Below are 26006 nucleotides of genomic sequence, written 5' to 3'. Positions count from 1 at the left end.
AGGCGATTCGCCTGCCGCCGCCACTTTACTTTTTTTTTAATGCTAATTTGTGTGCGTGTGTGTGTGTGTATGATATGGTGGGTGTTTGAACAGAGAATAGCTTGGCAGACTGGTTATTTCCTTCCACTGTGGGTCCTGGGGGATTGAACTCAGGACATCCGGCTTGTGTGATGTCATAGTTAGCTTTTGTTGTCAACTGGACTTATCTTGGAAAAGAACAATTCAGCTGAGGAACTGCTATCAGATTGGTCTGTGAGGCATGTTCTGGATTGCTCCTGAATGAAGGATGGCCTGGGCTGTGAGCAGGGATGTCCCTTGGCAGGCGGGCCTGGGCTGAGAAAGGCAGCTTCCTAAGTCAGGACCATGCCCCTGCTTCAGTGCCTGCCTTGTCTCCCCCAGTGACAGGCTGTGACCTGGGAGCTGTAAGATGAAATAAAGGCTTCCTCCCCAAGCTGGTTTTGGTTAGTGCTTTATCATAGAAACACGAACACCAGAGGAGAGTTTATCTGCTGAGCGACTTCAGCAGCCTGTGTTTTTAAGTTGTGATTTATGAACCTACTAGTTTAGATATAATTTCTGGTTTTATCTGAGGCTTTTTTAGTAATAGCTTGCTCTTGAGGGTTTAATATACCATTCATTGAGAAAATTAATAGTAGCAGTATCAAACCACACACAATACAGAAATACACTTAAAATCAAGTAAAGTCAACTAACATATAACCAACAACTAAAAATGTACTAATGTACAGTGTATTATGAAATTAAGAATATTAAAAAAATCAGTTTTAAAATACAAATAGTAAATGAGTGAGATAAAGGGATAGGACCAGAGGAAAGTAGAGAAACAAGAGTAAAGATGAAAAAATAGCGAATGAATGAAGAATGCTACTGAGGAGATAAAGGCAAAAATAAAGGAATACGAAAGCATAAGGTTTAGAAAATAAAGATAGTAAAAATAAAAAGATTACCCAACAATGAAGAACATGTATAAAGAAAACTAGATAAATGGCAAAAAGAGTAAAAAAGGAAACCAATTGTTTTAAAGACAGACTAACATAAAAAGATGGCACTGGAGAGGTGGCTCTGTGGTTATCAGCACTGATTACTCTTGCAGAGGATGTGGCTTTGATTCCCAGCACCCACATGTGTCTCACAAGTGTCTGTAACCCCAGTTCTAGGGGATCTGATGCCCTCTTCTGGCTTCAATAGGCACCAGGCACTCGTTAGGGCTTATACATAACACGTAAGCAAAACGCTCATTCACATAAAACAAAACCAAAAAAACCCCAACAACCCAATAAAGGAAAAAATACTTCTGAAAGTATAATATTAAGAAAACCCAACAACTAGAGAAATACAAGGGGAAAATACTAAGTGTTGGAGTGGCTTCTTTCTTTGGTCTTTGAAAATTGGAGACTGCCAGGTATGAGCACAGGTTGGGTGAGAGGTCAGTTGAACTGAATCATGGCATAGTTAAGCTTGTTTTTGCTAGGTGGTGTGGTGTCTGCTGAGCAGGCTTCAGTTCTGTACCTTCTCTTTACATACCAGCGGCCTCTGCTGGCCACACAGAGCTTTGCAGTCTGTTCTGGAGAGGTTCTCAAACCCTTCCAAGACTCCCCACTTCTGATCTTCTTGGGGAGTGGGATGGTCTGGCTGGGAATTGATTCTCATAGACACTGGGGGTGAGGGAAGCCAGCACTTATCACTGAGAGCTGCACAGGTAACTATTCTCATACTTTCAAAGTCTGCTAAGTGTTCATCACTTTGCTGGTAGATGCAGCTCTGATGCGAAGCCCTGCGCCAGGACTTTGCAGTTTAAACTCAACAGCACTGGGGTAACCGGCTCAAGAAGCTGTCTACTGCAGCCTTCCAGCCCAGTGTATTAGGGTTATTACATAACCAACGTCAAGTTGGGAAGAAAAGGGTTTATGTGGCTTAACCTTTCACGGGCAGAAACCTGGAGGCAGGAGGCCGTGGAGGACTGCTGCTTACTGGCTTGCTCATCCTGTTTTCACTACCAGTCCAGGGATGGCCTCGACCACATGGGCTGGGCCTTCCCGCCTGTTTATAGCCTGATCTTATTAAGGCATTTTCTCAATTGAGGCTCCCTCCTCCCCAGTGTCTCTAGCTTGTGTCAGGTTGACATAAAAGTATCAAGTACACCCAGGGCTACTGAACTCCTTACTATCACTTAGTACTTAATGAGGTCTGTTCCCAGGTACTGGTGGGGCTACCTCTCCTTGCTCTTGTGTCAGGAACTCTTGCTCTGCACATGTCTCAGGGTTGCCTCTCTCCATAGAGATGGTAAAAGGTTGAATTCAGATATGTTAGCTTGATTGTCCCATGTTCTCAGGCCCTGCTTGGCTTGGTTTTACACAGTATGTTCCTTTCAAGATGGCATCTGAGTCGCACTCTCTGGGTAGCTTCCCAACCTGAATGCTGGAAAGTTAACTTAGGTCCTCTGCAAGAGCAGTACTCACTCTTATGCACTGAACCATTTCTCAGTCCTAGGAAACCCCTCTTAATGCTAAACTCTTCTACAGCAGCAACTGTATCTGGCTGGGCTTTCTTCATTTTGATTCATTGTTCTGCTTTTCAACAATTTCCAGCTGCCTCACACTCTTGCCATCTATTTCCGAAGAGTGTTCCTTGTTTTTGTGTTTGGAATAGACTTTATTTTCCTCAGCCTGATATTTCTGCTTTCCTAGGTCTCATGGAGGAACAGTGTAGAAAATTTCAAGAATATAAACTTCTATATTGCTATGCTATTTCTATATACTCTATTATAGTCTATAATACTATATTATTTCATACTGAGTTTGCCATGACTAATTAATTAAAAGGATGTGGACTGGAGAGTTAAAAGCCCACACATTTTTGGGGCTCACTATCACTTGTAGCACCTATTCCAGGAGATATGACATCCTCTTCTGGCTCCTGAGAGCATTTGCACAGGCGACACACTCAGAAAATCATGCACGCATAGACACTTAAATCTTTAAAAAGAAATTCTAGCTAAAGCAAGGAAAGAAAATAAAATTTGAGACAAATAAGCCTAAAAAAACAAGTTCAACTTTATTGTTCAACAGCAAATAAGGAAAGACTAATATATTTACTAATACTTAACAGTTGGTAATCATATAACCATAAAAACAGCTTGCATGCCTCTCAGTAAAGAACTAGTTTATACATACAGATAATGTATTACAAGACAGCCATTTAAAACACGAGGTAGATTTACATGTATGACATGTATGTACTGAAATGGAATGGCCTTCAAGAGACACTGATAAGCCAGATGCGGCAGGTGGAGGCAAGAGGGTTAGGAGCTCAACATCATTCTCAGCTACATAGAAAGTTTGAGTCCAGTCTGGGTTAATTGTCTGAAAACAAAAAACAAAAACAAAAACATCCAAAAAACCAAAACCCCCAAAACAAAACCAAACCAAACCATATCAAAGCAGAAAGTAAAAACATTGATTAAAAACAAAAACAAAAACAAAAAAACCAAAACATCTTGGGCTGGAACAAGAACTTCCACTTCCAGAAGACCCAAGTGCACTTCCCAGTACCCATACTGGGCAACTCACAACCACTTGTAACTCCAGCTCCAAGGGATTCTATACTCTCCCCTGTACTCTGTGGGCCCCTGTGCACACACGGGTACACATGCACACACACTCACTCTCTCTCTCTCTCTCTCGCTCTCTCGCTCTCTCTCTCTCAATCATCTATTTAGTAAAATATACATTAAGTATCCAAAAGGGAAGGCACTGAATGAACAGTGAGTGCATCAAAGGAAACTGTATCAGGACACACTGGTGTACTGCAGTCTTTTCTTCAGAATTATTAACAGGGAACCAGCGGGATGGCGCAGTAGGTAAAGGCTCTTGTTATTAAGCCCAATGACCTAAATTTGATTCCCAGCCCACACGGTGGAAGCAGAGAACAGACTCCTGTAAGTTGTTCTCTGACCTCTAGACACACAGACAAAATAAAAATGTAATAAAAACGTAAAAAACAAAACACTGTTAACTGTGATTATCTTTAGATAGTTGAATAAAAGGTAGGTAAGGTGACAGGAGTTTTACTTTTCCTGTTTTAGCATTAAATTGGTAATATTATTTCAATAAAGGTTAAATGTGTAGGCAGAACTGCTTTTTCTTTGCAGTTTAAAACAAAGCAATAATTATTTGCACACAAAGATGCAATAAAAACATACATATATACACATATGCACTTAATTTAAGCACAGGGACATGGCTAGACTTGATTTTTTTTCCAGGGGGGCAAGGTCTCATGTAACTCAGGCTGGCCTTGAATTGTTATGAACCACAGGTTGACCTTGAATTCATGATCTTTGTGCCTTCACTTCCCAAGTGACACCACCTTGCCCTGATGCTTATTGTTTTAAAGTACAGAACACAGCTCAGTTAACATTACCCAAAGATCTCAAATCACTTCATTAGCATTCTTTAAAACCCACAGAGGTTTCCACACCACATGTGCACATAGTATCTAGGAAGACCTTCCCAGTGTCTCACTTGAATGCCATTCTTACTCCACATGATCCATATGTGTTTTGCAGCATCACACTTCTGCCTCAGAGGCTGGTCTTCTGATCAGGTCACCAAAATATGCAGTGATTGTCTTTAATTTGTTGTTAAGAAAGTTCTGTTCTATTTCCACTTGCCCTCCAGGCCCAGCCAATGACGCCACCTGCCAGGAAAAACACAGAAGTCATGCACATGAGGGTTTTCTTTTTCCTGGAGTCATGGTCTCACTAAATAGCTCTGGCAGGCCTCCTCAGCTGTCCTCAAACTGATATCCTGCCTTGTCTCTTGAGATTAAGGTTCCCGACCACCACACTTAGCATAAACACGACTTTCAAAACAGCCCCTCCCCACAATTTACACCTTCAGTAAGCGGAGGGCAGAGGGCTCTGTGGGGCAAAGCACTTGCTGTTCATGTTTGACTATCTGGGCTCTACCTGGAATCGGCCCAAAGACAGGGTGTGGTAGCGCAGCACGGAAACAGAGCTCCAGGGCCTCATATGCAAAGTGCACGCACACGCGCGCGCACACACACACACACACAATTTTAAAAAGTTGTTCAATTAAGGTAGTAACATTCTCAACATTCCCTCCAAAATTAAAGGCTCTAAAATAATAATTATTTCTCATGTAAAGCATAAATAGTGATCTCGAGTTTAAGTAGTGTTCTCAGAACTTTTCAGGGCCCTTGCATGAGGGACCTATGGGCAAGCAGAGATGAGAGTGTTTGGAGATCAGCAGCAAGAGTTTGTTAATCACTCAACAATTATAAATCGCGTGCCACCAGTTTTTGTTACAGGGAGTAGAGTGCAGCAGATAACAGAGCCAAACACAGTATCTGCCTTCAGAAATGCTCACAACCCAGCAGTGTTCTTTTTGTTTGTTTGTTTCGAGACAAGGTTTCTCTATGTAGCCTTGGCTGTCCTAGAACTCGCAGCAATCCACCTGCCTCTGCCTCCCAAGTGCTGGGATTAAAGGTGTGCACCACCGCCGCCTGGCTTTCCAGCTCTGTTCTTATACTGAGTCTACATGCAGGCACAGAATGAGAAAACTAACTTACCCTGGACAGACAAAAGAAAATCTAAGAGAACATGCTACTCTCAAGTACTACGATGAAATCCATCTTCAACCTTAGGACTTCCTCCTCTTACAACAACATATACTTTAAAAGTAAAACGAGTCATGGACTAAATTCATACTCAAGTAAATACAGTGCTTTAAGCAAACTAATGCTGTCAAGATTGAGCTGCCGTTATTTTTCATTATCAGGTTCAACTGACAAAATGTTACTTAGTTTTTAAGGTTTAATGAACTGAAAGAGAATGTACAGTAAAGACTGGCAAGATGGGAAAGACAGGAGAACTGAAGGGTAGCAAATGAATTTAAATCTACACTCTAGGCTTTTGGCACATTACCTAAATGTCAGCCTCACCAAAAGGCAGTCTCAGGGCAGTAGAGAGGGTAGGGGGACATTAGTTCCACTTCCAGCACAGACTGGGCAGCTCATAGCTACCCGTAACGCCAGCTCCAAAGGCTCTGATACCCTCTTCTGACCTCCACAGGGACCTGCACATATGTGTATACTGTCTGTCTCTGTCATCTACACTCAAAAACATTAACAGGTAATTTGGACTAGAATTAGAACTAAGGACTGGGTTTTCGTCACTAAAATGTTACTGAGGCCATACTAGGAAAGGGGAGGTGAGAAAAAAATGAAGATGGCTGGAGATAAATGATGTTAAGACAAGATTTGAAAGTCAAATATTAACTTTCATAAATGAACTACTGTAAAAATTTGTGCTTGAGGCTTGGGTTTGATGTCCAGCATTATGAAAGAACTAGTGATACAGGTGACCATGACAAACACCTTCGTTTTCAGGTCAGAATCCACAGGCAGAAAAGGGGCCACCCCAGGGCTTGCTCACCAGCCTTGACTGTCGCTTTGTTACATCCAAATAATAACTGCATCAGAGCAGAAGCAGACAGAAGCAGAAAAGAAGAGACTTAGGCAGCTAGATAATTAGGCAACATTCAAACATAAAGTCAGCTCCATTTTCCTGCAAAGTAAAGAGGAATGAGATTTCTACACTTAAATCTTTGCTAATGGCATTGCAAAGAGCTTCTTAATGCCACCAAGCTGATAAAAATCAATATAATTTTAAAGAGCCCCTACCATCAACTGACAGGTATAACATTCTTGCAGGCAACAGAATGTCATCTCTGCTGGTCTAAGTGACTGATAACCAGCTCCATAGCTTTGTCCCTTACTAACTATCATAATCTGATCCTTGATACACAAAGGCTGTTGCTCTTCAGTTCAACAAGGTACCCAGACCAAAGGATCAGGAGTTCTGATTTTTTTTTTTAAAGGTCCTTCAGCTTTAGTGTCTTTCTGGAGAAAGATAACATATGTAGTGCAAGGATGCACAAACCTGCTCCAATTGTCTAGCAGCAAATTCTCTATAGACAAGAGGGCTACTAAAGACTACCATGTGGCCTCAATTATCTCCCTGTACAAGAACAGCATCCCTCTAGACAGCTGGGTGCCAGCAGCAGAAGTACAGGAGGAAACTGACAGTTAAAGCCCAGAACAGCGCTCTCTACTTGCTTCCAATTCTTAGCACTCTAGTATTTGTTTTGTTTTGTTTTTCAAATCAAACAGAAATGGACTAGACCTGATTAAGCAGATTTTTAAATTTAAAGTACATCAATTATTACTTGTGTGTGGGTGCATGATCCATGGTGTATGTGTGGCAGTCAGAGGACAACTTGTGAAGGTCTCTGTTCTTCTACCACCATGTGAACTCAGGACATCAAGTTCAGATTGTCGGGCTTAGCGGGAAGAACCTTTATCTGTTGAGATATTCTAAAAACCCTTAGAAATTCTTTTATAATTCTTTTGGCTCATTTTGTCACGTGAGTTTCTGTCACCCCCAATCTCATGGTGACGAACTACTGCAGTATCTTATGAATCTTGTTTTTCTCAACAGTAAATACTCTATTCATGGGAGGCACCAAGTTGCTAGGGTGCTGGGTCTTCCAGCCTGTGGCAGAATGGCTAGGTACATCAGCAAACTTCTTCAGGAAATTAGGCTGATAATCTCACGTGCATATTCTTCACGGTTGGAATAATCCAATGTGCATTAGACTCTTATGAACCCTTGGGGAACTATGCACCAAACTGCCATAGTGTATACGTCTACAATTATTTTAGAAGGACGAGTGAACTTCTATGTACCCTAATTCGTAAGGCTTGTTACTCTCACGCTCAACAGTCTCAAGCCTACAGTTCCTCCATACATGCAGACACCCAGCACCGCCTTTAACCCTCTTTCATGCTTCTGGTTTCTGAGCCTGGAGTAAGGGCACCTACCTGAATTACTTCATGGCATTCACCACATGGATACGGTTTTAAAATATATTTCTATTGTTAGTTTAATTTAGAATATTTTGATATGACCTTTCACAAATTATAACATTTAGAAAGAAGTAAGGCTCTAATTTTCTACTTCAAAAATGCCAGTGAGGCTGGGCGTGGTGATGCACGCCTTTAATCTTAGCACTCAGGAGGCAGGGGATCAGTGTGAGTTCGAGGCCAGCCTGGTCTATAAAGTGAGTCTAGGACAGCCAAGGCTACACAGAGAAACCCTGTCTCAAAAAACCAAAACCAAACCAAAACAAACAAAAAAACCAACCAACCAAACAAAAAACCCCCAAAAATCTAATGAACCAAAGGTAGTTATAGTCAGAATATTTTCCAAATAACAGCATCATTTACAAGGCTCTCTTATTTGTTAGTATTTCTAGTTATTCAAATACATACTACTAGATTTTAGACAGCAAATTTTAGAAATGTTTTCAGGGCTAAAGAAATGGCTCAGAGGTTAAGAGCACTTGCTGATCTTGGGTTTGGTTTCCAGCACCCATGCTGGGTGGCTAACATATGTAACCTCAGTTTTAAGGGATCTGATGCCCTCTTCTGGTCTCCAAGTGTCACCTGCATACACATGGGATAATTCTGACACACTTAAACAACAATAAACTTTATAAGCTATAGCAGCTTCAGACATAGCTCAGTAGTCAGCACCTACCCACTCCCCTGCACCACATATGGAATAGAATTTACTTTTGATGCTGAGCATTGAACCGAGGGTCTTGTGTATGCTAATATAATCTGCCACTTAGGTATACTTACAGCCACCTATAGAAGGACTTTTTAAAGGCAACGAGAATCTAGATACTAGAAATAAAATAGGTGCTATCAGAATATGCATCTAAAAAGCCACAGAGGGTAGAGTTGTACTAGAGCAGGGTCAAGAGTTGCCTGGTGGAGAGCTACAGGTTTATCTTATTTTATGTGCATGGAGGAGTGTTTTGCTTCAATGTCTGTGCAACATGTATGTGCAGCACCTGCAGAAGCCAGAAGAGGGTGCTGGATCCTCTGGGACTAGTTGCAGCCAGTTGTGAGCATGTGGGTACTGGGAATTAAACCCTGGTCCCCTAAAGAGCAGCCAGTGCTTAGTTGCTAGGCCAGCTCTACAGCCCCCACATTTACCTTAATGTAATTCCAGGGATGGTGCTCAACGTCACCGCGCTGTACGTTCCAGCACGAACGAGATCCAAGTGCTTGGTTTGCACTGAGAAGTGGAAAGGTTCTAAGCTTCCGTGTTTTGTGTAGTTTTGAAAGCAAACAGGGACAAGGACGACGGCAGCCAGCGCATGGGCTGGGGCCTGCTCTCATTATTCTCATGCCTCTTCATGTGAGGGAGCCCACGGACGGGGATCTCCAATATTAGTGCCGTCTGACACTGCTGCGTGAGGACTGTCAGACGACTAAGATGCTGAGAAGCATCCCTTTCTACTACACTGGCTTACTCTTTAAAAAAAGATTTCATGTTTGCAAAGTATGGTGACTCCAAAGCTAGTGCTGCCCAGAACGCGAGACTATTAAAGGAGAGAAAGGAAGGAAAACAGCAAGAAACAGGAACCAAGCAGCAAGATACATTTCAAACTGTAGTCTCTGAATCAAACCCAAGTCTCTGGATTTCAGTAGCAATTTCAGATAGTTATCTGTCCCCAAAGAGCCCCACAAAAAGATGTTTTAAACAAATTAGTTCTGGTTCAATAGAGTTTGGGTAGCAAGGGCTACATGTTCTAGAACAACTCCAAAAGAAAAGGGAATAAGAGGTCAAGGAAATAGGGCACCTAGAAAAATATTTCACTGGCTACAAGTCAATGGGCACCATCTCCTACATGGAGCAATTTCTAAGACAGTTCTGTTTGCATGATCAGTTTAGCAGTGAGTACAATGTAGCATATCCTCTCTGAAACAGAAAGTAAGTGCTTGCTACTAATATGTTTATGGAAAAACATAGCCCTAGTCAAACACCAGGCTCATAATCAACTCATACTTTCAACTTTGCACCACTATCTCTTTTCATTTTACAAACTTTATACACGGATATACTTTCTGTTAAAAAAAAAAAAAAAAAAAAAAGGCTGACTTCCCCCTGCAGTTATGTCATCTACATTTCAGACCAACCAATTTCCTTTACCATTTTCTAGTGTCACTACTTCCTCTAAAGGCAGGAAACACAAAGGGACCACCAAGCCTCATACTGTGTGCTTGTGGATGGAGTCTATGTGGGTACTCACATACAAATGAGACACGAATGGAAACGTGTGCACATGTTGCGTGCAATTAGGTGCTTTCCTTTTCTTAATTGTTCTCCTACTTTTCTTTACCAAATGAACCATCTCCCCAGTTCCTACAAGTTTTATTCTGACATATTTTGAGGATAAAAATAAAAGCAAAAAGCAAGTTAATTTTTCTTTGTGTTAAAAGGAATTCAATCACTGAAACTTTCATACTAGAAAGTGGCTTCTAGCCAGGCAGTGGGGACACATACCTTTAATCTCAGCACTTGGGAAGCAGAGGCAGGCGGATCCCTGAGAGATGGCAAAACCCAATGGGAGTGGTAGTGGTGGAGGGTTTTCCCATTGCTACTAATATACCCAAATGAGTTTGTCTATGTACTATTAAGGACCAGGATTTAGCCGGTGAGGATCATACAGCCTCTTAGGAAATAGTTTGGAGCATCATGTCTATCTAAGTCTAGAACACAGTTACATAAGTAACACGTAACAGGTTCAACATGAAGCTGACATAAGAAACTCAAGAACCCAAATGATATCCACACATACTACTTTGGGAGGCTTAATGCTGGGCCAAGTAAATTGTAAATAAACAACAGAAGACAAGACGGAATTTAATTTCCCTCTAACTCAGTCTAAGCACTCAGCTTTTTCATGTACTATTTTTATAACCCAGAGAATTTCAACTTTGGAGGACTTTGTAATTACCTGGGGGGTCTAAAAACAATTTATGCTTGGGCCTCACCCCAGAAAATAAACCAGAGAATTTTTCTTAGTAGATCAGGGTTATCCTTAGTGGATATTCAGCCAAAACGATAAGTCTCTCAGATAAGAAAGAGAAAACAAGTAAAATACATTAACTGAACTTTAAGGAATATACATGAGTTGAAGGGACAGATAGGTGATTTAGAAGGAGAAAGAAAAGTATACAGAGGGCCAGCACGAGGTGAATGGTCCAGTAAAAGGACAAGAGATGGTGAAAATGGTCAAGTTAAGGCAACCTGCTTCCTTCTCATTTTTCCCCCTCCCACTCATAGCAACCCTCCTGGTTTTGCTCATGTGCTGGCATTATGAACCAGTACACCTTGGTAAGGTCTTATCTCTTTAGCAGGGCTACTATTTTCTAAAATATAGTAGAGGTGGGTCTTTGTAAAAGTAACTTTTATTCTACTGATGTAATTGTATCTTCAAGCTTACGGCCTCCATCTGCTAACCTAGGCCTAGTCCTAGAAGTTTCTAGGCTCTATATAATATAATCTAGGCCTTGAACACTTTCAGCCTCTGAGACTTAGTGCTAAATAAGCTCACCCTTTGTAGCTCTTCCTGAATTCTGGCTGGCTTGTTCAAAACTCAGCTGCTTTGGCTAACTCCTTTGCAAGCTGACTGATTCAGCCTCACTTCTCTCTTAGCTTGAGTGAACTGCTCTGCTTGGCCTCGAACTAACTCTATCAATCTGTTCTAATGTTCTCACTCCTTCTCATTCTCTGGCTCGTTCTGTCTTCACCTGTGTCTGGCTTGTTCTTTCTTCACCTTGTCTCTGTAAACTCTCCTGGTGTAAACTGTTTCTGAATTCTATGAACTGAACTGCCACAAACTCAACTCAGCTACACTGCCTCTCATTCACTGACTCAGCCAAATTGACAAGAACTTAGAGATCTGCATGCCTGTCTCCTGAGTGTTGGGACTGAAGGCATGTAGGACCACACCTTGACTTAAGCGGGACTTCTTACAGCAGTTCTCTGGTAAGGAAATTACCCTGTATCCTTGTCTGTCCATCCTTTCTAACAGCTAAGCAGAGGTGCACAGAATTTCCTCAGCAAAGGCTTACCTGGTCAATATCAGCATTTCTCGGAAGAAAATAAACAATATTATTAGTGATCTTCTGGGAAAGCTTGAAAATTTCAAAGGTGAAGAGCAGTTAAGGATAAAAAGTTCATTTCTGAGCAGAAAGAGATGTTCATTATTTGTCATTAATCAAGTGTACATATTGACATCTGAAGAATGAGACACGAGATCTGAAATCTATCAACGACTGCATCCAATAGAAGATGCTTTAGTAGAAGGCATTGCACACTGACGGTCACTACCCAGACCCGAGGTCCTGAAGAAACTTCCAGTGTCTGCTAATTCCAAATAGCAAGTACATCTATGTATTCTCAAGGTAGGTTTAGTAGGGCAGAGCTAGAACAAAGGCACTTGGCTGTGTGTCACAAATTAGCAGCCATCCTGTCAAGCCATCTTCATAAAATTCTAGCAAATAGCATTTCTTCTCCATTCCTCAGGAGCTAGGGCTAATCTCTTGCATTACACTGGCAAAATCAAATAGCAGCAGAGATCTACATACATCTGTGTCTACGGATAATACATGTATTGATCAAACAACATGTAACTTTTATACTATATGTCCATAAAGGTTTCGTTATTACTATCATAGGAGTGCGTGTATGTGCAACTCCTGGGTATATCAGAGGACAATTCTCTTCTTGTACCCTTACTTGGGCTCTGGGACTCAAGGTCAGGTTGCCAGGTTTGTGCAGCAAGTGCCTTTACCAGGCGACCCATTTTTCTGGCACCACATGACCTCTTTTCAGTGTAAAATACAATGGAATTTATCAAATGTGATTAGCTAATGCCTTTCCTCTACACTTTCTCTCTCTCTCTCTCCACACACACACACACCCCTTTCCTCTCTGCAAGCATTTACATATACTATTAGGACTTCCAAAGGATATCCATCAGGAGACATCATTGTCCTAATGTCGAAGATCTCGGCAGTAGCATAATCTGGGCCCCCCCAAGGTGGGCTTAGGAACACAACATCAGCCTTTAAGCACGGAGCCAACAGCAGGAAATCTCCACAGATAAACTCTATCTTATCTGCTATCCCATAAACTTCAGCATTATTCCGAGCAAGATCAATCTTAACGGGGTCGATATCAATGGCAATCACTAAAACCAGAAAAAGAAAAGTCAGTTGACATTAAGATGGTTTTCTGAATAAAGCACTTAAAAAATACTTTATAGACCTACAGCCACACACAAAATTCTAGTTAGAATTTATTTAAATTAAAAAGCCTCACATAGAGTTGTACCAAGAGAACATCATCTAAAGAACAGGTTTCCATACTGTCTCGCCCAGCCATCTTGCAACGCATGCATGGCCTTTGGGGGGAGGGGAGATCTATGTACAGTTAGAGCAGGAAATGCTCACAAATGTTCCTGCCTCCAGGCAAAGCTCAATGCTGGCTTACAGAAAAAACAAGTTTTCTTAAAATGAGCCAACCTTTCTATTCCCACATGCTGCTAGGTCATCACAGCATTAGGAAGGCCTAGTATTAGCTACTTGCTTCCTTTTCTTCTCAGGGTTTAGTAATCTTCAAAGGCAAGTGATAAAATGACATCAAGAGGCTATAGAGCAAGCAGTGGTTCTCAACCTTCCTAATGCTGCAATCCTTTAATACAGTTCTTCATGTTGTGGTGACTGGAACTATAAAATATTTTGTTGCTACTACATAACTGTAATTTTGCTACTGTTATCATTTGTAATGTAAAGATCTGGTATGACCCCTTTGGGGGTCGGTCACAACCCACAGGTTGAGGAACCACTGCTACAGAGGGAGTTGGCAAGAAGACCACAGCACTAACCTTCCTTTAAGACTCACATTATACATCTTCCTTTACCAAATGTGTGCTAAGCTACATAAACCCCTGCAAAAACCTTACCAAATAAGAAACTAATCTATGATTCACATTTTTTTTTCGTGATATTTAAAAAAAATTTTCAGACTTGCTTTACCATGGTACACATATTTTAACCACTGTCTTATGACAAAATGCTAAAAAGGGATGAATTTGATATTTGAGGGGAATATTTTCAGGACACTCACATATACATATGTGGCTTATCTGAAAAAATCTGAGATTTTTAAAATACAGAATTAGTGGAAGACAAGAAAATAATTATTCTGGTAAATGTGAAAACTACTGGGAGATCATATAAAGTTAGCAAATCTACTAGAATCTTGGCTCTAGAGATTCGTAGGTGTATCCATAAAATCCTGTGCAATTACTTATCTTTTTATGTCTCAATTCCTTTGTGAAATGAAGATAGTAGAAGACATAAGTTATGACAGTTGACTAAATAAGTATATATGAAGTACCTGCTAAACACAGTATGCAAGATGAATAATAAAGAGAGCAAGCTATTGCTTTAAATATTTGGCATAAAATTATCAATGATATACTAAATCTCATCAACAATAGGAATAAAAGAATATTTTCTGCATAAGTTGGAAATAAAACAATTTCTGGCCATGAATAACTACATTACCTCTTTTCCCTGTTAAGGCAAACTGGATGGTGTTTCCTCCAACTCCACAGAAAGCGTCTACCACAATGTCACATTTGAAGGACTGGCTGACACGGCCTGCAATGTGCTCAGCAATCTTCTCAGGGGTAACTGAAAACCAGCCCTCTGTAAAGGGAGAATATTTTATTAAAATGTTCAATTCCAAGAATCCATGCATGAAAAAGAAAACATATTGCACAAGTTAAACAAACTTGGTTTTGGATCTAGAGAGACGTCTCAGTTAAAAAAGCTTGTACGGCTCTTGTAGGGGACCTGTCACAACCACCTCTAACTTCAGCTCTCCCGGATCTGATATCCTCTTCTCTTCTCCATACTCAGGTGTACCCTGTACCTATACACATTAAAAAATACAAGCTACCTAGCTTTAGAGAAAGGTTCTACAAAGTTGCTAATTGCTGATTCATTTGTAAGATCACATTTCTTTAGTAATTGCATGGAGTACATCTTTTCTGTGTGAGGCACTCACTACTGCTTATCAGCTATGGAATTTGGCAAGTTCTAACTGACCAGCTGCTTCCCATACTATGATGAGTTTCTCAATTATTTTATACACAATGGAGAGGCAATGACAATTTCTACTGACACTTTGGGAACATTTACATGGTTTCAAAAAAATTTTTTTATTATTATTACTTTCTATGTGTTTTGCCTTCATGTATCTATCCATGGTGTGCATGCCAAATTCACTTTTTTTTTTTTTTTTTAAATTTGGTTTTTCGAGACAGGGTTTCTCTGTGTAGCCTTGGCTGTCCTGGACTCACTCTGTAGACCAGGCTGGCCTAGAACTCACAGCAATCTGCCTGCCTCTGCCTCCTGAGTGCTGGGATTAAAGGCGTGCGCCACCACGCCCAGCTCAAATTCACATGTTTTTAAAATTATAATTTATTCACATCACATCCTGATTGTTATCCCTTCATTCTTATCTTCCTGTTCCCACCCCCCTCTTTCTTCCCTCCTATTCCCCTCCCCTGGACCTCTGACAGGTGAGGTCCTCCTCCCCCACTGTCTGACCACAGCCTATCGGTCTCACCTGGACAGCCTGCATCCCCTTCCTCTATGTTCCCGGAGGGCCTCTCTGCCAAGGGGCAGCGATCAAATCGAGGCACCAGAGTTCATGTCAGAGGCAGTCCCCTGTTTCCTCCCCCTTCCCCATGTGGAGAATGAGCTCTTCATAGGCTATTTAAATGTCAAAAAAAGCAAAGAGTGGTAACCAGTGACCAGGAGGCTGCTTCAGCATAGTAGGAATTGCCATCTTCAGAAATGAAGCTACACTTACCTGGAGGAAAGAAATAGCACCCTTCCTCTCTGCTAGAAAGAGGCTGCATTTTTCAGAAAGAAACTTCTTTAACAAAATGATGTCTAAGTTTTCCTGTTCTCACTACTTAGTAAAGCTTTAAATGGCTCTTCACTACCTAAACTCCTTAAACATTTTGTATTTCTTCCCCAGTCTTTGTTTTTCTAATAAATTCCCCCAAAACTTCTGTAGCACACAGGATTTTACAAATTATATAGGGGGCATAGAATCACCCACACTCCACAACAGAGCAAGACCTCCTGATTTTAAAGTTCATAAGGAGGGATAGTTAGTTGTAATATGAAAGTGAGTATCAGTCTGTGAGACTAAGTTAAGTCTTTAACATCAGAGAAGTGGGGGCTTGAAAGATGGCTCAGTGGTTAAGACCACTTCTACAGGCCCCGAGTTCAGTTCCCAGCAATCACTTGGTGGCTCACAACCATCTGTGATGAAATCTGACTCCCTCTTTTGGTATGCATGAAAACAGACCTCTCATATACATAAAATAAATAAATCTGAAAAAAAAAAAAAGATCAGGGGAAGGAAAATTCAATGAAGGATTCAAATTTTTAGTGCTAATTATATCATAAATTTCTACATTAGGTATATCTTCATCAGATGTTCTTTTTAATAACCTACATACTTTTGCTACTTGGCATAAGATGCTTCAAATGCCAATTAAATCTAAAATTAAAACATAGTTGTATATGTGTAACTGAGAACAACAAGCATCTTTCCTTGAAAGATGTCCAAGCCATGCTGGAGGACTGCGTCAGTGGTACAGTACCTGCCTGGCTCAAGTGAAGCCCTGGGCATGGGAGTCTGAGGAGCTACTACAGATTAAAGGAATCTAAGGAAACATGAAGAGTCGATGCACAGCACACTTCTTCATGACAATGTGTGTTCCAGAGATAACTTACTATCTTTGGTTTATTTTCTTGTTGTACAAGGGGATCCTGGATCTTGATTATTTTCACAGCAAAAATCCTTGTTCTAAGAAAATGCACACTAAATTAATACTGGGGAGTGGCATGCAGGTGGATCAGAAAAAGACAACACATACACATACACTGAAAATTATTAATGTCAGAGATAGCTGAAGCAGAGTAAAAAGGGTATGAAAATTTTGCCTAACAACTTTTTTGTAAATTTAAAGTGGCACCTAAATAAAGTTAAATAACACAGCAATATTTTATTTACCTTTGTCCAACTTGATGCCATCATCAAAGCGAGAGAAGAGCCTGTATCTCTGGGCCCAGTATTTTGCCAGCTCTGGAACAGAGGCTATTTCAGGTGGCAGACCATTTATCTTTTTGTTCTTGTTCTTTTTCTTCTTTTTCTTCTTCTTTATTTCAACTAAAATAAGGCACAAATAATACAGATGCTGACCATGAAAAGAGAAGTATGGTCAAATTCCAGTCAATAATTACTTATTAAAACAAATATTAATTGATTATTAGGTTTCAGTCTCCAGAAGATTAAAAGCAGCAATATATAAAGACGAAGAGTGCTGCCACAGAATAAAAGCAAGATTACAGATAAAGCTCCATTACATTTAAATGTTTTTAAGGATAGGACTATGTTCTAATCTGACCATCAGGTCATTGCAAATAGGCAAAAATGTTGAGATAAAAGTACTGTTTTCACTCACCTCAGCAGGCTACATATAGATTAAGAATCTAAATAGCATAAGAATGTCAGTTGTTATAACACTGGTAATGAAAAAAAACCATAAAACACCTGAAGTCTACAGTGTAAAAAGGCAGGAGATAAGTGAGAGGAGACTTAGGTTTATGTGTGTGCACACAAAGGAAATGAACCAACTAAACTAAGTGTCCTGGCTAGTTTTATGTCAACTTGACATGAACTGGAGTCATCTCAGAAGAGGGAATATCAACTGAAAAACTGCCTCCATAAGATGGGGCTGCAGGCAACTTTCTTAGCTACTGATTGATGTGGGAGGAGGAGGGAGGAGGGGAGTGCTACCTCTGGGCCGGTGGTTCTGGATGCTGTAAGAAAGCAAGCTGAGCAAGGCAGTAAGCAGCATCACGATCTCTGTGTTCTTGCTTCCACTGAACCCCTGCCTTGGCTTCCCTCAAAGGACTGTAGCAGTATATATATATAAGCCAAATAAACCCATTCTTTCCCGACTTACCTTTGGTTATGGTGTGTGCATAACTAAGAGCCTAAGCTGCTCTAGGAACAGAAGAAGGGAAGGACCGTGACAAATACAGCTGCTCCAGAAGGGCAAACACGAAGCATTTCAACAAAATGGACACTAAGCTAAGTAAAACACCTTCATCTTTATTATTAAAGAAATCTGGCCACTAAGAATGTTTATTAGTGCCAACTACTGTGAACATGGTTAATGTTCTACCAACCCCCCCAAATCATTACAGAAAAGCAATTACAAGAAGAAAATGTGTGCCTCAATTTCAACAGGAACATGCCATTGCCAGCTAGGGACAGAGTGGCGGCAGAGATGAAGGTCCACACAGCGAGTTCTCTCATGTTTGTCTTGATTGATCCAGCTGTTTAACATCGCAGCTACTAGCTCATTCACATTACATGCCTTCTCTCCACTTAAAAGAATCCTGAGGTTTAAATGCTATGGAAGTGTGAACAAGGGGCACACAAGGGGACATGCATTCCTTCGTACCTTCTGTTTCTGCGTGGGGAGAATGTGTTATTTCTTCAGTTATACAAGCCTGCTTCTCTGGAACAGTCGCTACCAAGGAGCCTCCTTCACTCTTTTCTGCTTCAAGTTCACTGGCTGAAGAGACGGTCTGACATTTTTCAGGTTCTGGATCTCTGCTCTCCATAAGGCCATCAGCTCTGTCCAAGGACATGTCTTGTTCCTCTGAGTCACTGCTTGTGCAAGTGTCTTGCATTTTGTTGTGGGAAAGAGACTCCTGTGATACCTCCTCATCTACTGGTTCATTAACCCATCTTAGGAATTTTTCCACCTGAAATTTTAAGATACCATAACAATCATCAATTAACTACAAACAGAATCTTCTCACCTTTTACCATGTGTGACTTGATTAACAAGCCATCATAATTATTAGCTCAGAGAAATACAATGTATCACACAAACTACAAATAATTCTGGGCTATCTGGAATTTAGGAGAGCACCCTGTGAGTTCATTAAGAATTCCTTTAAAAGAAGCTACACGGCATCGACAGAAGAGTGGCAGTTTGTCTTGAGAGCACGCACTGCTCTTGCAGAGGACCTTCAGGTTCTAGCTCCACACAGCAGCCCACAACTGTCCCAGTCCCGAGGAATCTGATGCCTTCTGGTTTACACACGTATCAGGCATACACATGGTGGACATATAAACACACAAACATTCATAAACATAAATACATCTAAAAACAAAATAAAACCCGTCAGAGCTATCTCACAAAGAATGAGTAAGAACAGCAGAGCTGATAAGATTAAGCCATAACAAAATTAAGTCTCTTCGCTAAAATGCTACAGCAGCAGTTGGATGAGGTACTTCCTTGCATTTGCTGTACAATGAACTTTATCAGGGCAGGATGGTACAGGGGTGGGGTGGGGAGGGAGGGGCTCCCTTCTCTGGGAAGAAGGGGAGAGGGGAATGGGTAAGGGTGGAACTGGGAGGAGAGAAGGGAGGGGGCTGCAATAAGTATGTAAAGTGAATAAATAAAGAGAAAAAGATACATTTAAAGTTGAAAAAAGAATGAGAAAATTTCAGAGCAGGAGACAAATGATAAAAACCTTACACTCTGGGAGGAAAGTGCCACCTATCTACACCCAAGAGAACTAAGGACACAACAGCCACTACATACAGCTGTTTCTATATTCATCAATAGGTGAATGTATGGGAATTATTACTCTCAATACATTACAAAAAGTCTTAAGAAATTGACACTAGGCAGTCTATTTCAGGTGTAAGAAAGGGCCATTAAAATATTGATTAAAATGGCATCAACCTTGACCAATCTGAATATATATAAATTTGCAGCATGCTTTGCCAGAAGGTAGGTGAGGGACAACAAGGCCCTTGGGAAGCCTGAGGCTGTGCTCCCTGCCCTCAGAGGACACCACCACTGAGAGCAAGGCTCCGGACATCAGAAAAGCCCGTCCCCAGCAGAACTCAATCACAAGATCATGCTCTAAGACATTTATTTCCTATGTCAGAAAGCAAAGCACAAGAGGGGCCTTCAAACTGTCACGGCACAGCGTGAGTCTATAGACTGGGCTTGTATTTTAGTTTCATGGGCCAAGCCTATTACTCCAAAGTGTGATCAATCTTTGGATGAGCTCAGAATCCAGGCTTTTAGTATAAAATCTTATCAGGCTCTGTACTGGGATCCTACTTTATGTCAAACAGGTAGGAAAATTCTTTGTCCTCATCATCTGTACCATGTGGGCAAAACAATTTAATTGAGTTACCTTTTTAGATGCTCTAACTTTTTAGTTTTTAAGCAGCTGTTTCTTCATATAACCTCAATTTCTTTCCTCAAACCTAGTTTATATAATATATAACTTGGTAAAGCTAGTGGAAAATACTCTGAGATATCCTTCAATCTTGAAGTGTGAAACTTCCCATTTGAACACAACTTTAAGAAACCAAATTATAAATTGTGCTTCTATCTGACCCGAAGGCAAGCTTGTGCCCACCTTACTCCGCACTTTACTCTTCTTCACAAGAGGTTTTCCCGACTCCTCGGTGAACAGGATGTGTTTGTTCTTCACAGTCATCCGCTTGCGCATGTCCAGGTACCGTGACTTGTATTTCACGTTCTTCTCTAGATACCTGACCTGTCGATGACTGAAACTTGGAATTCCACCATATCTAGATCAGACCAAAAGAAGTGACTCACATGTTAAGTTCTAGAAAAATCTTCCTGCATAGGAAAACAAACAACCGAAAAACCCAAAAACACCAACCCCGGCCCCCGCCCCGTAACACTCTTTACTAGTATTTGCTAGATATTATAGCTGCAATTTAACCCTAATAAATTTTGAAAATGATGAAATCACATACTATATGCAGAAGAGTTTATGGTCTAGTTCTTATGACAGATTAAAAGTAAATATGAAGGCAGATTTCTGAGTTTGAGGCCAGCCTGATCTACAGAGAGAATTTCAGGAGCGCCAGAGCTAGACAGAGAAACCCTGTCTCAAAAAACCAAAAACTAAAGCTGAGCTCACACCTTTAATCCCAGCACTTGGAAGGCAGTGGTAGGCAGATCACTGTGAGTTCGAAGCCAGCCTGGTCTACAAAGTGAGTCCAGGACAGCCAAGATAACAGAGAAACCCTGTCTCGAAAACCTAAAAACTAACCAAACAAACAAAAAACGCAAAACACCACCACCACCAAAACAAAACCCAAAAAGCAAATGTGAAAGAAACACCAATGATGAGACTAGCAAGGTTATTTTTTTCTTGTTTGATATAGGGTTATAGCATGCAGCCCAGGTTTGCCTTAAATTCTTGATTCTCCTGCCTCAGATTCTTGAATGCTGAATTATAAGTGTGCACCATCACAACTGAAATACATTTTTAATGTAGATTAGAAAGTGGAAATTATGTAGCAGACTGCAATAAAGAAGGATAACAAAAATCCATTTCCTTGTTAGGAAAATTTTTCTTAGAGTTAGGTCAAAGACCTTAAACATATTGGGACATATTCAAATTTATGTCAAGAATGGCCACTGGAAGCTTAGTTTAGAGAAAATCTGATCCAATCACTTGAGTTTTTGTCTGTCTGCCACAAAGTTTTCAAGCCCCTGAAAATTTTCTGTTTGAGTCATGTTACCTTAATAATAATAATAATGAAAACAATATCCCTTATCTTTCTCTTTAGGTAGAATTCTATTTCTAAATAGAAAAGAAAAGTTACACCCCAAGCAATGAAATTTATCTCCATGAGTATGGTGTACTATTAAGAGCCAAACAACAGTCTAAAAAAAAAAAAAGTGGGGTGTGGGTGTGGTGGCGCATGCCTTTAATCTCAGCACTCGGGTGGCAGAAGCAGGCTAATCGCTGTGAGTTCAGAGGAAGCCTGGTCTACAAAGCGAGTCTAGGACAGCCAAGGCTATACAGAGAAACCCCATCTCGACAGACAAACAAACAAACAAACAAAAACCAAAAAAACCAAACCAAACCAAACCACCACCACCACCAACAACAACAAAAAGAACCCAGCACTGCCAACAGCGTAAACAGTTTTTACACACATTGTTAAACTCTGTCCTCATTAGCTTAAAATGACTATATAAACTACTGCTGTCTTCAGGTTAGTAGGTGGCTTTACAAGCCATTTGTAGAACTTTAATTATAAGAACGTACTTTTGAACTAATCCGGAGTTGATTTATATATTAATCATGAGGCAGCCTTCTTTTCCTGCTGAATTCATGATGCACAGCTTATTTAAATTTCCTAACATATAACAAATGTCTAGGACATTAAGTCTGAATGCTTAGAAACAAACTCAAAGAATGGGAGAAACTGACCTACACAGTACATATTGAGGCTGCTTTATCCACTCAGTTCAGTCTTTCTGTCATAAGATGAAATTACCATTTATGCTTAGATAATAATCTACTCATTCATGTTTAATTTTAACATTTGGGCATTTAATCCCGGAGAAAACTTGGTTTCCACACACAAATGTTCATAGCAGCTTTATGTACCAGAAAAAAATCCAAAGGCCTTTTAAAAGGCGAATGGTTGAACGATTTTTGGTGTCTCCATTACAATGTACTGAACAGCCCATCAACGTCACTGGAGTGATCAGGTAAAAGCTGTGTGTGCTAAGAAGGTGGAATATACAGCACACTGCTGAGAAAAGTAAGCTGTAAGCTGTGCATCCTCCATTAGTGACTTTTAAACAAGGAGGTAATCTGTGTGCCTAGTTGCGAAACATGTGAATGTTCACATCTTTGCTGCCCAGTGTGCTTCCTAGTCACTAGAGGAACAAGGGGCAGCACGATGAGACGCTGGGTGGCAACCACAGTTCTAAGCTCTGAGCGTAAATCCCCCTTGTGAATGTGATCTGGACAAGGTCAAATGTTTGTGCTTACAGCTAGCTGCTGTATCTGTGAAGAAGACTGGAACGCCTAAGTACAGCTGAGTTAATACAGGGAATACAAATGTACAACATGATTTCTACTGCTAAGTCTTACTAACATGAGAAGCTGGTATTTTAATTGCATTATTTGCAATGACATCAAATACAGCCTTAGATATTAGCCACGTGAATGCCAAAGACATTTAAGGTAGCTGAGGTTATTAAGATTTCTAGAAGGCAAAAGCCCTTATGAATAATTACTTTTGTCCTGAGCCATGCTTGAATCCTAGAAGGAAACCACTGTCATCAACTTCTGAATCTGGGTTTTCATCGATGTCCAATTCATGGCTAAACAAACAAAAAGACAAAGGATGGAAATGGTAATAAGCCACGACTTTCAGTGTGAAGAGTATCACATAAAACCACAAGGTATGGAAACAAAGTATTTTAATCAGGACTTTCCAGATAACTTAAAACTTTCCAGTGTTTGAAACATACTAACAAGCATGCATACTCTTTTAATTTAAAGATTTTAACTCGTGTGTATGCATGTCTTTCTATGTGCATGTAAATACAGGCACTAGTGGAGCCAGCATGAAGGCCTCAGATCCTACGGAGCTGGAGTTACAGGCTGTTGTGAGCTCTCTGACATGGGTGCTTGGAACCTAACTCAGGTCCTCTGGGAAAGCCATGAATGATCTTGACTACTGAGCCATCTCTCCAGCCCCTAACCTTAAACTCCTCCAGTATTCTACCTCTATCTCTGAAGATGATGTAAATATGAATCTTTCTATGTAACCTTGGATGAAGCCCAAGATTAGTTTTCTGGAGGAATTCCTCTACAGGTCTCCATAAAAAGAAAATTCTTGAGAAGTACCAATCAGACCAAAACAATTTCTAGAGAAGAAATGTTACTAAGAAGAGTAAGGTATGGGGGCTGAAGAGCTGGCTCAGAGACTCCAAAGCACTTTCAGAAGCCCAGTGTTTGGTTCCCAGCACCCACAGTGAGCGGCTCACAACCCCCTCTAGCCCCGGTGCCAAGGGATCTATCTGATGCTTACTTCTGCCTTCTCTGGGCACTTCACACACTACCCTCAGAACATAAACATACAGGCAATAAGAAAACAAATCCTTAAAAAAGGCTGTGATACAGGTGGTAAGTAACCGGAGAATCTACAGGGATGGTTCCTCTTCACTGCCAACTTGACTAGACTTAGAACATCTAGGAAACACACCTCTAGCTAGGCCAGTGAGGGTTTTTCCTAGAGGCTTAACAGGGGAGAGAAGAACCACCCAGAAAGACTAAAACAAGATGGGAACTCGTCCTTATCTCTCATTGCTTCCTGATGCAAGGTAACCAGCTACTCGTGTTTCTACAGTCTGAACCTTGAGTTGTTTCCACCGATGTGCCTTTCCTGCCACGATGGGATCACAGTTTCAAACCATGAGTCTAGCTAAGCCTCCTTTCTTAAGCTGCTTTTGTCCAATATCTTGTCTCAGAAGTGACAAGTGACTTAAACAAGTTTAGAAACCCTGATGGCATGACCCACAGCATCAAGCAGAATACAGCAATAACCTATAAAGTTTGTCTTTCCCAGGAGGTCTGCTACATGCTAGGACTATGAGCACACACCCTTCTGCCTCTAGGAACCTGTCATACACAGTGAGGCAACTAATAAGCAGAGTTTCATATGTACAGCCAAAGCACCAGCAGCAGTGGCATACTTGAATGGACTACACCAGCAGCAGTGGCATACTTGAATGGACTACACTCGCTACTCAGACTTCAGAGTTTTCTTATCATTTTTCTAGATGCTACACGGAAGAAAAAAAAAGTCCTATGGGGAACACAACAAAGAAATTTCTCCACCTAATGCTCTAGTTTCAGTACTTGGGACACATTTGACTTTATATTACTCTGTATTGTACTGTATAGGTGGTAAACAGAAAGGGGATCTTCGCTGTAACTTTAGATTTAAAGTACTGAAATAAAGTACTTATCTTTGTCTCAGTATTCCTATGCATACAACAAAGGCATTTGATTGAAGTTTGTTTCAGAAATAGGTTAACATATATTTAAGAAAGAAATTCAGTTGTATGTATGGGCTGGGCTGTTTGTTACGTAATCATCACCTGAATGCTGCATACTTCATTGATGATTAATATACTGTCATATACTGTGTGATAGCTCTAGTCAACCTAATGATCTTACAAAAATTGCTCTCAGTCTCATTTTGTAGATGAGGAACTAACTTTTACTTAAGAGTTTATGAGTAGAATTAGCATATGACTCTGAGTCGAAAAGTCTGTCTAATCGATCCCTCTTTTCCTTAGAGTACAGTGCTGCCAGGCTAGGTGATGTGCAACTTGCCTTCTCTTCACTTTGCTGGGCTTATGCTCAGGGGGGTCATCCTCACTCTCATTTCCATCAGCCCTCTTGGGGTGTGCGCCTTCTTTACTTGTATTTGTTCCTGAAGACTCCTGCAACTCTAAAGAGAGAGAGAGAGAACAGTGGATATTATTCCCCGGGGTCTGGCAACTTCCCTGTTATTTTCAAACGCAGTTAATTATATGCTATGCCTGTAAGATTTAAAGTTTCCTCATCTAATCATACAGTTATGTATTACATGATAATGTTTTGGTCAAGGATGGCACTACATATTGGAGAACACTCAATCGTGGTCCCTCGAGGTCTTATCACAACTCAAGTATTTACATTTCAGTGTCCTCCGATGTATGCACCGCAGAGAAATTACCTGATAACAAACCTTTGAGAACCTCATCTCCTATGTAAATGAAGCACAACCATGCTTTAAAAGGCAAAATGAAAACTAGTTTCTCCAGATCTACACAAAGTATACCACAGGGTACACTGTTGCCTTTCTGGTAACTGTTGTTAACTGTTGGCAGTAATCAATTAATCTGTGAGGGTGTGCGATGGTGAGGTGGCATGCCATGACCTGAGTGTTGCGGTTACAGGATACGCTGTGGGAGCAGGTACCCTCTTCCAGTATGTGGGTTCTGGAGATCAAACTGTGGTTGTCTGGCAAGTGCCTTTACCTGCTGAGCCATCTCACTGACCTAGGCACC

General features: G+C 40.8%; 1 protein-coding gene across 1 annotated transcript in view; it reads right to left on the bottom strand.

Moving 5' to 3' along the window:
* Positions 1-3912: 3912 nt before the first annotated feature.
* Tgs1 (trimethylguanosine synthase 1) overlaps positions 3913-26006 on the bottom strand; it is a 34154-nt gene continuing 12060 nt past the window's right edge. The window contains exons 5-13 of the mRNA XM_051159737.1: positions 25288-25405; positions 23178-23264; positions 20521-20695; positions 18531-18837; positions 17072-17227; positions 14539-14682; positions 12941-13157; positions 12037-12115; positions 3913-4719 (exon numbers count right to left, since the gene is read on the bottom strand). Of these exons, the coding sequence (XP_051015694.1) occupies positions 4591-4719; positions 12037-12115; positions 12941-13157; positions 14539-14682; positions 17072-17227; positions 18531-18837; positions 20521-20695; positions 23178-23264; positions 25288-25405 (1412 nt within the window). The 3' untranslated portion in view covers positions 3913-4590. The remainder of the gene's footprint in view (positions 4720-12036; positions 12116-12940; positions 13158-14538; positions 14683-17071; positions 17228-18530; positions 18838-20520; positions 20696-23177; positions 23265-25287; positions 25406-26006) is intronic.

Source organism: Acomys russatus, chromosome 2, assembly GCF_903995435.1.
Source record: "Acomys russatus chromosome 2, mAcoRus1.1, whole genome shotgun sequence".
In the NCBI taxonomy this organism is placed as follows: domain Eukaryota; kingdom Metazoa; phylum Chordata; class Mammalia; order Rodentia; family Muridae; genus Acomys; species Acomys russatus.
Note: the sequence above shows the minus strand (reverse complement) of the source record. Positions and strands in the feature narration are given on the sequence as shown.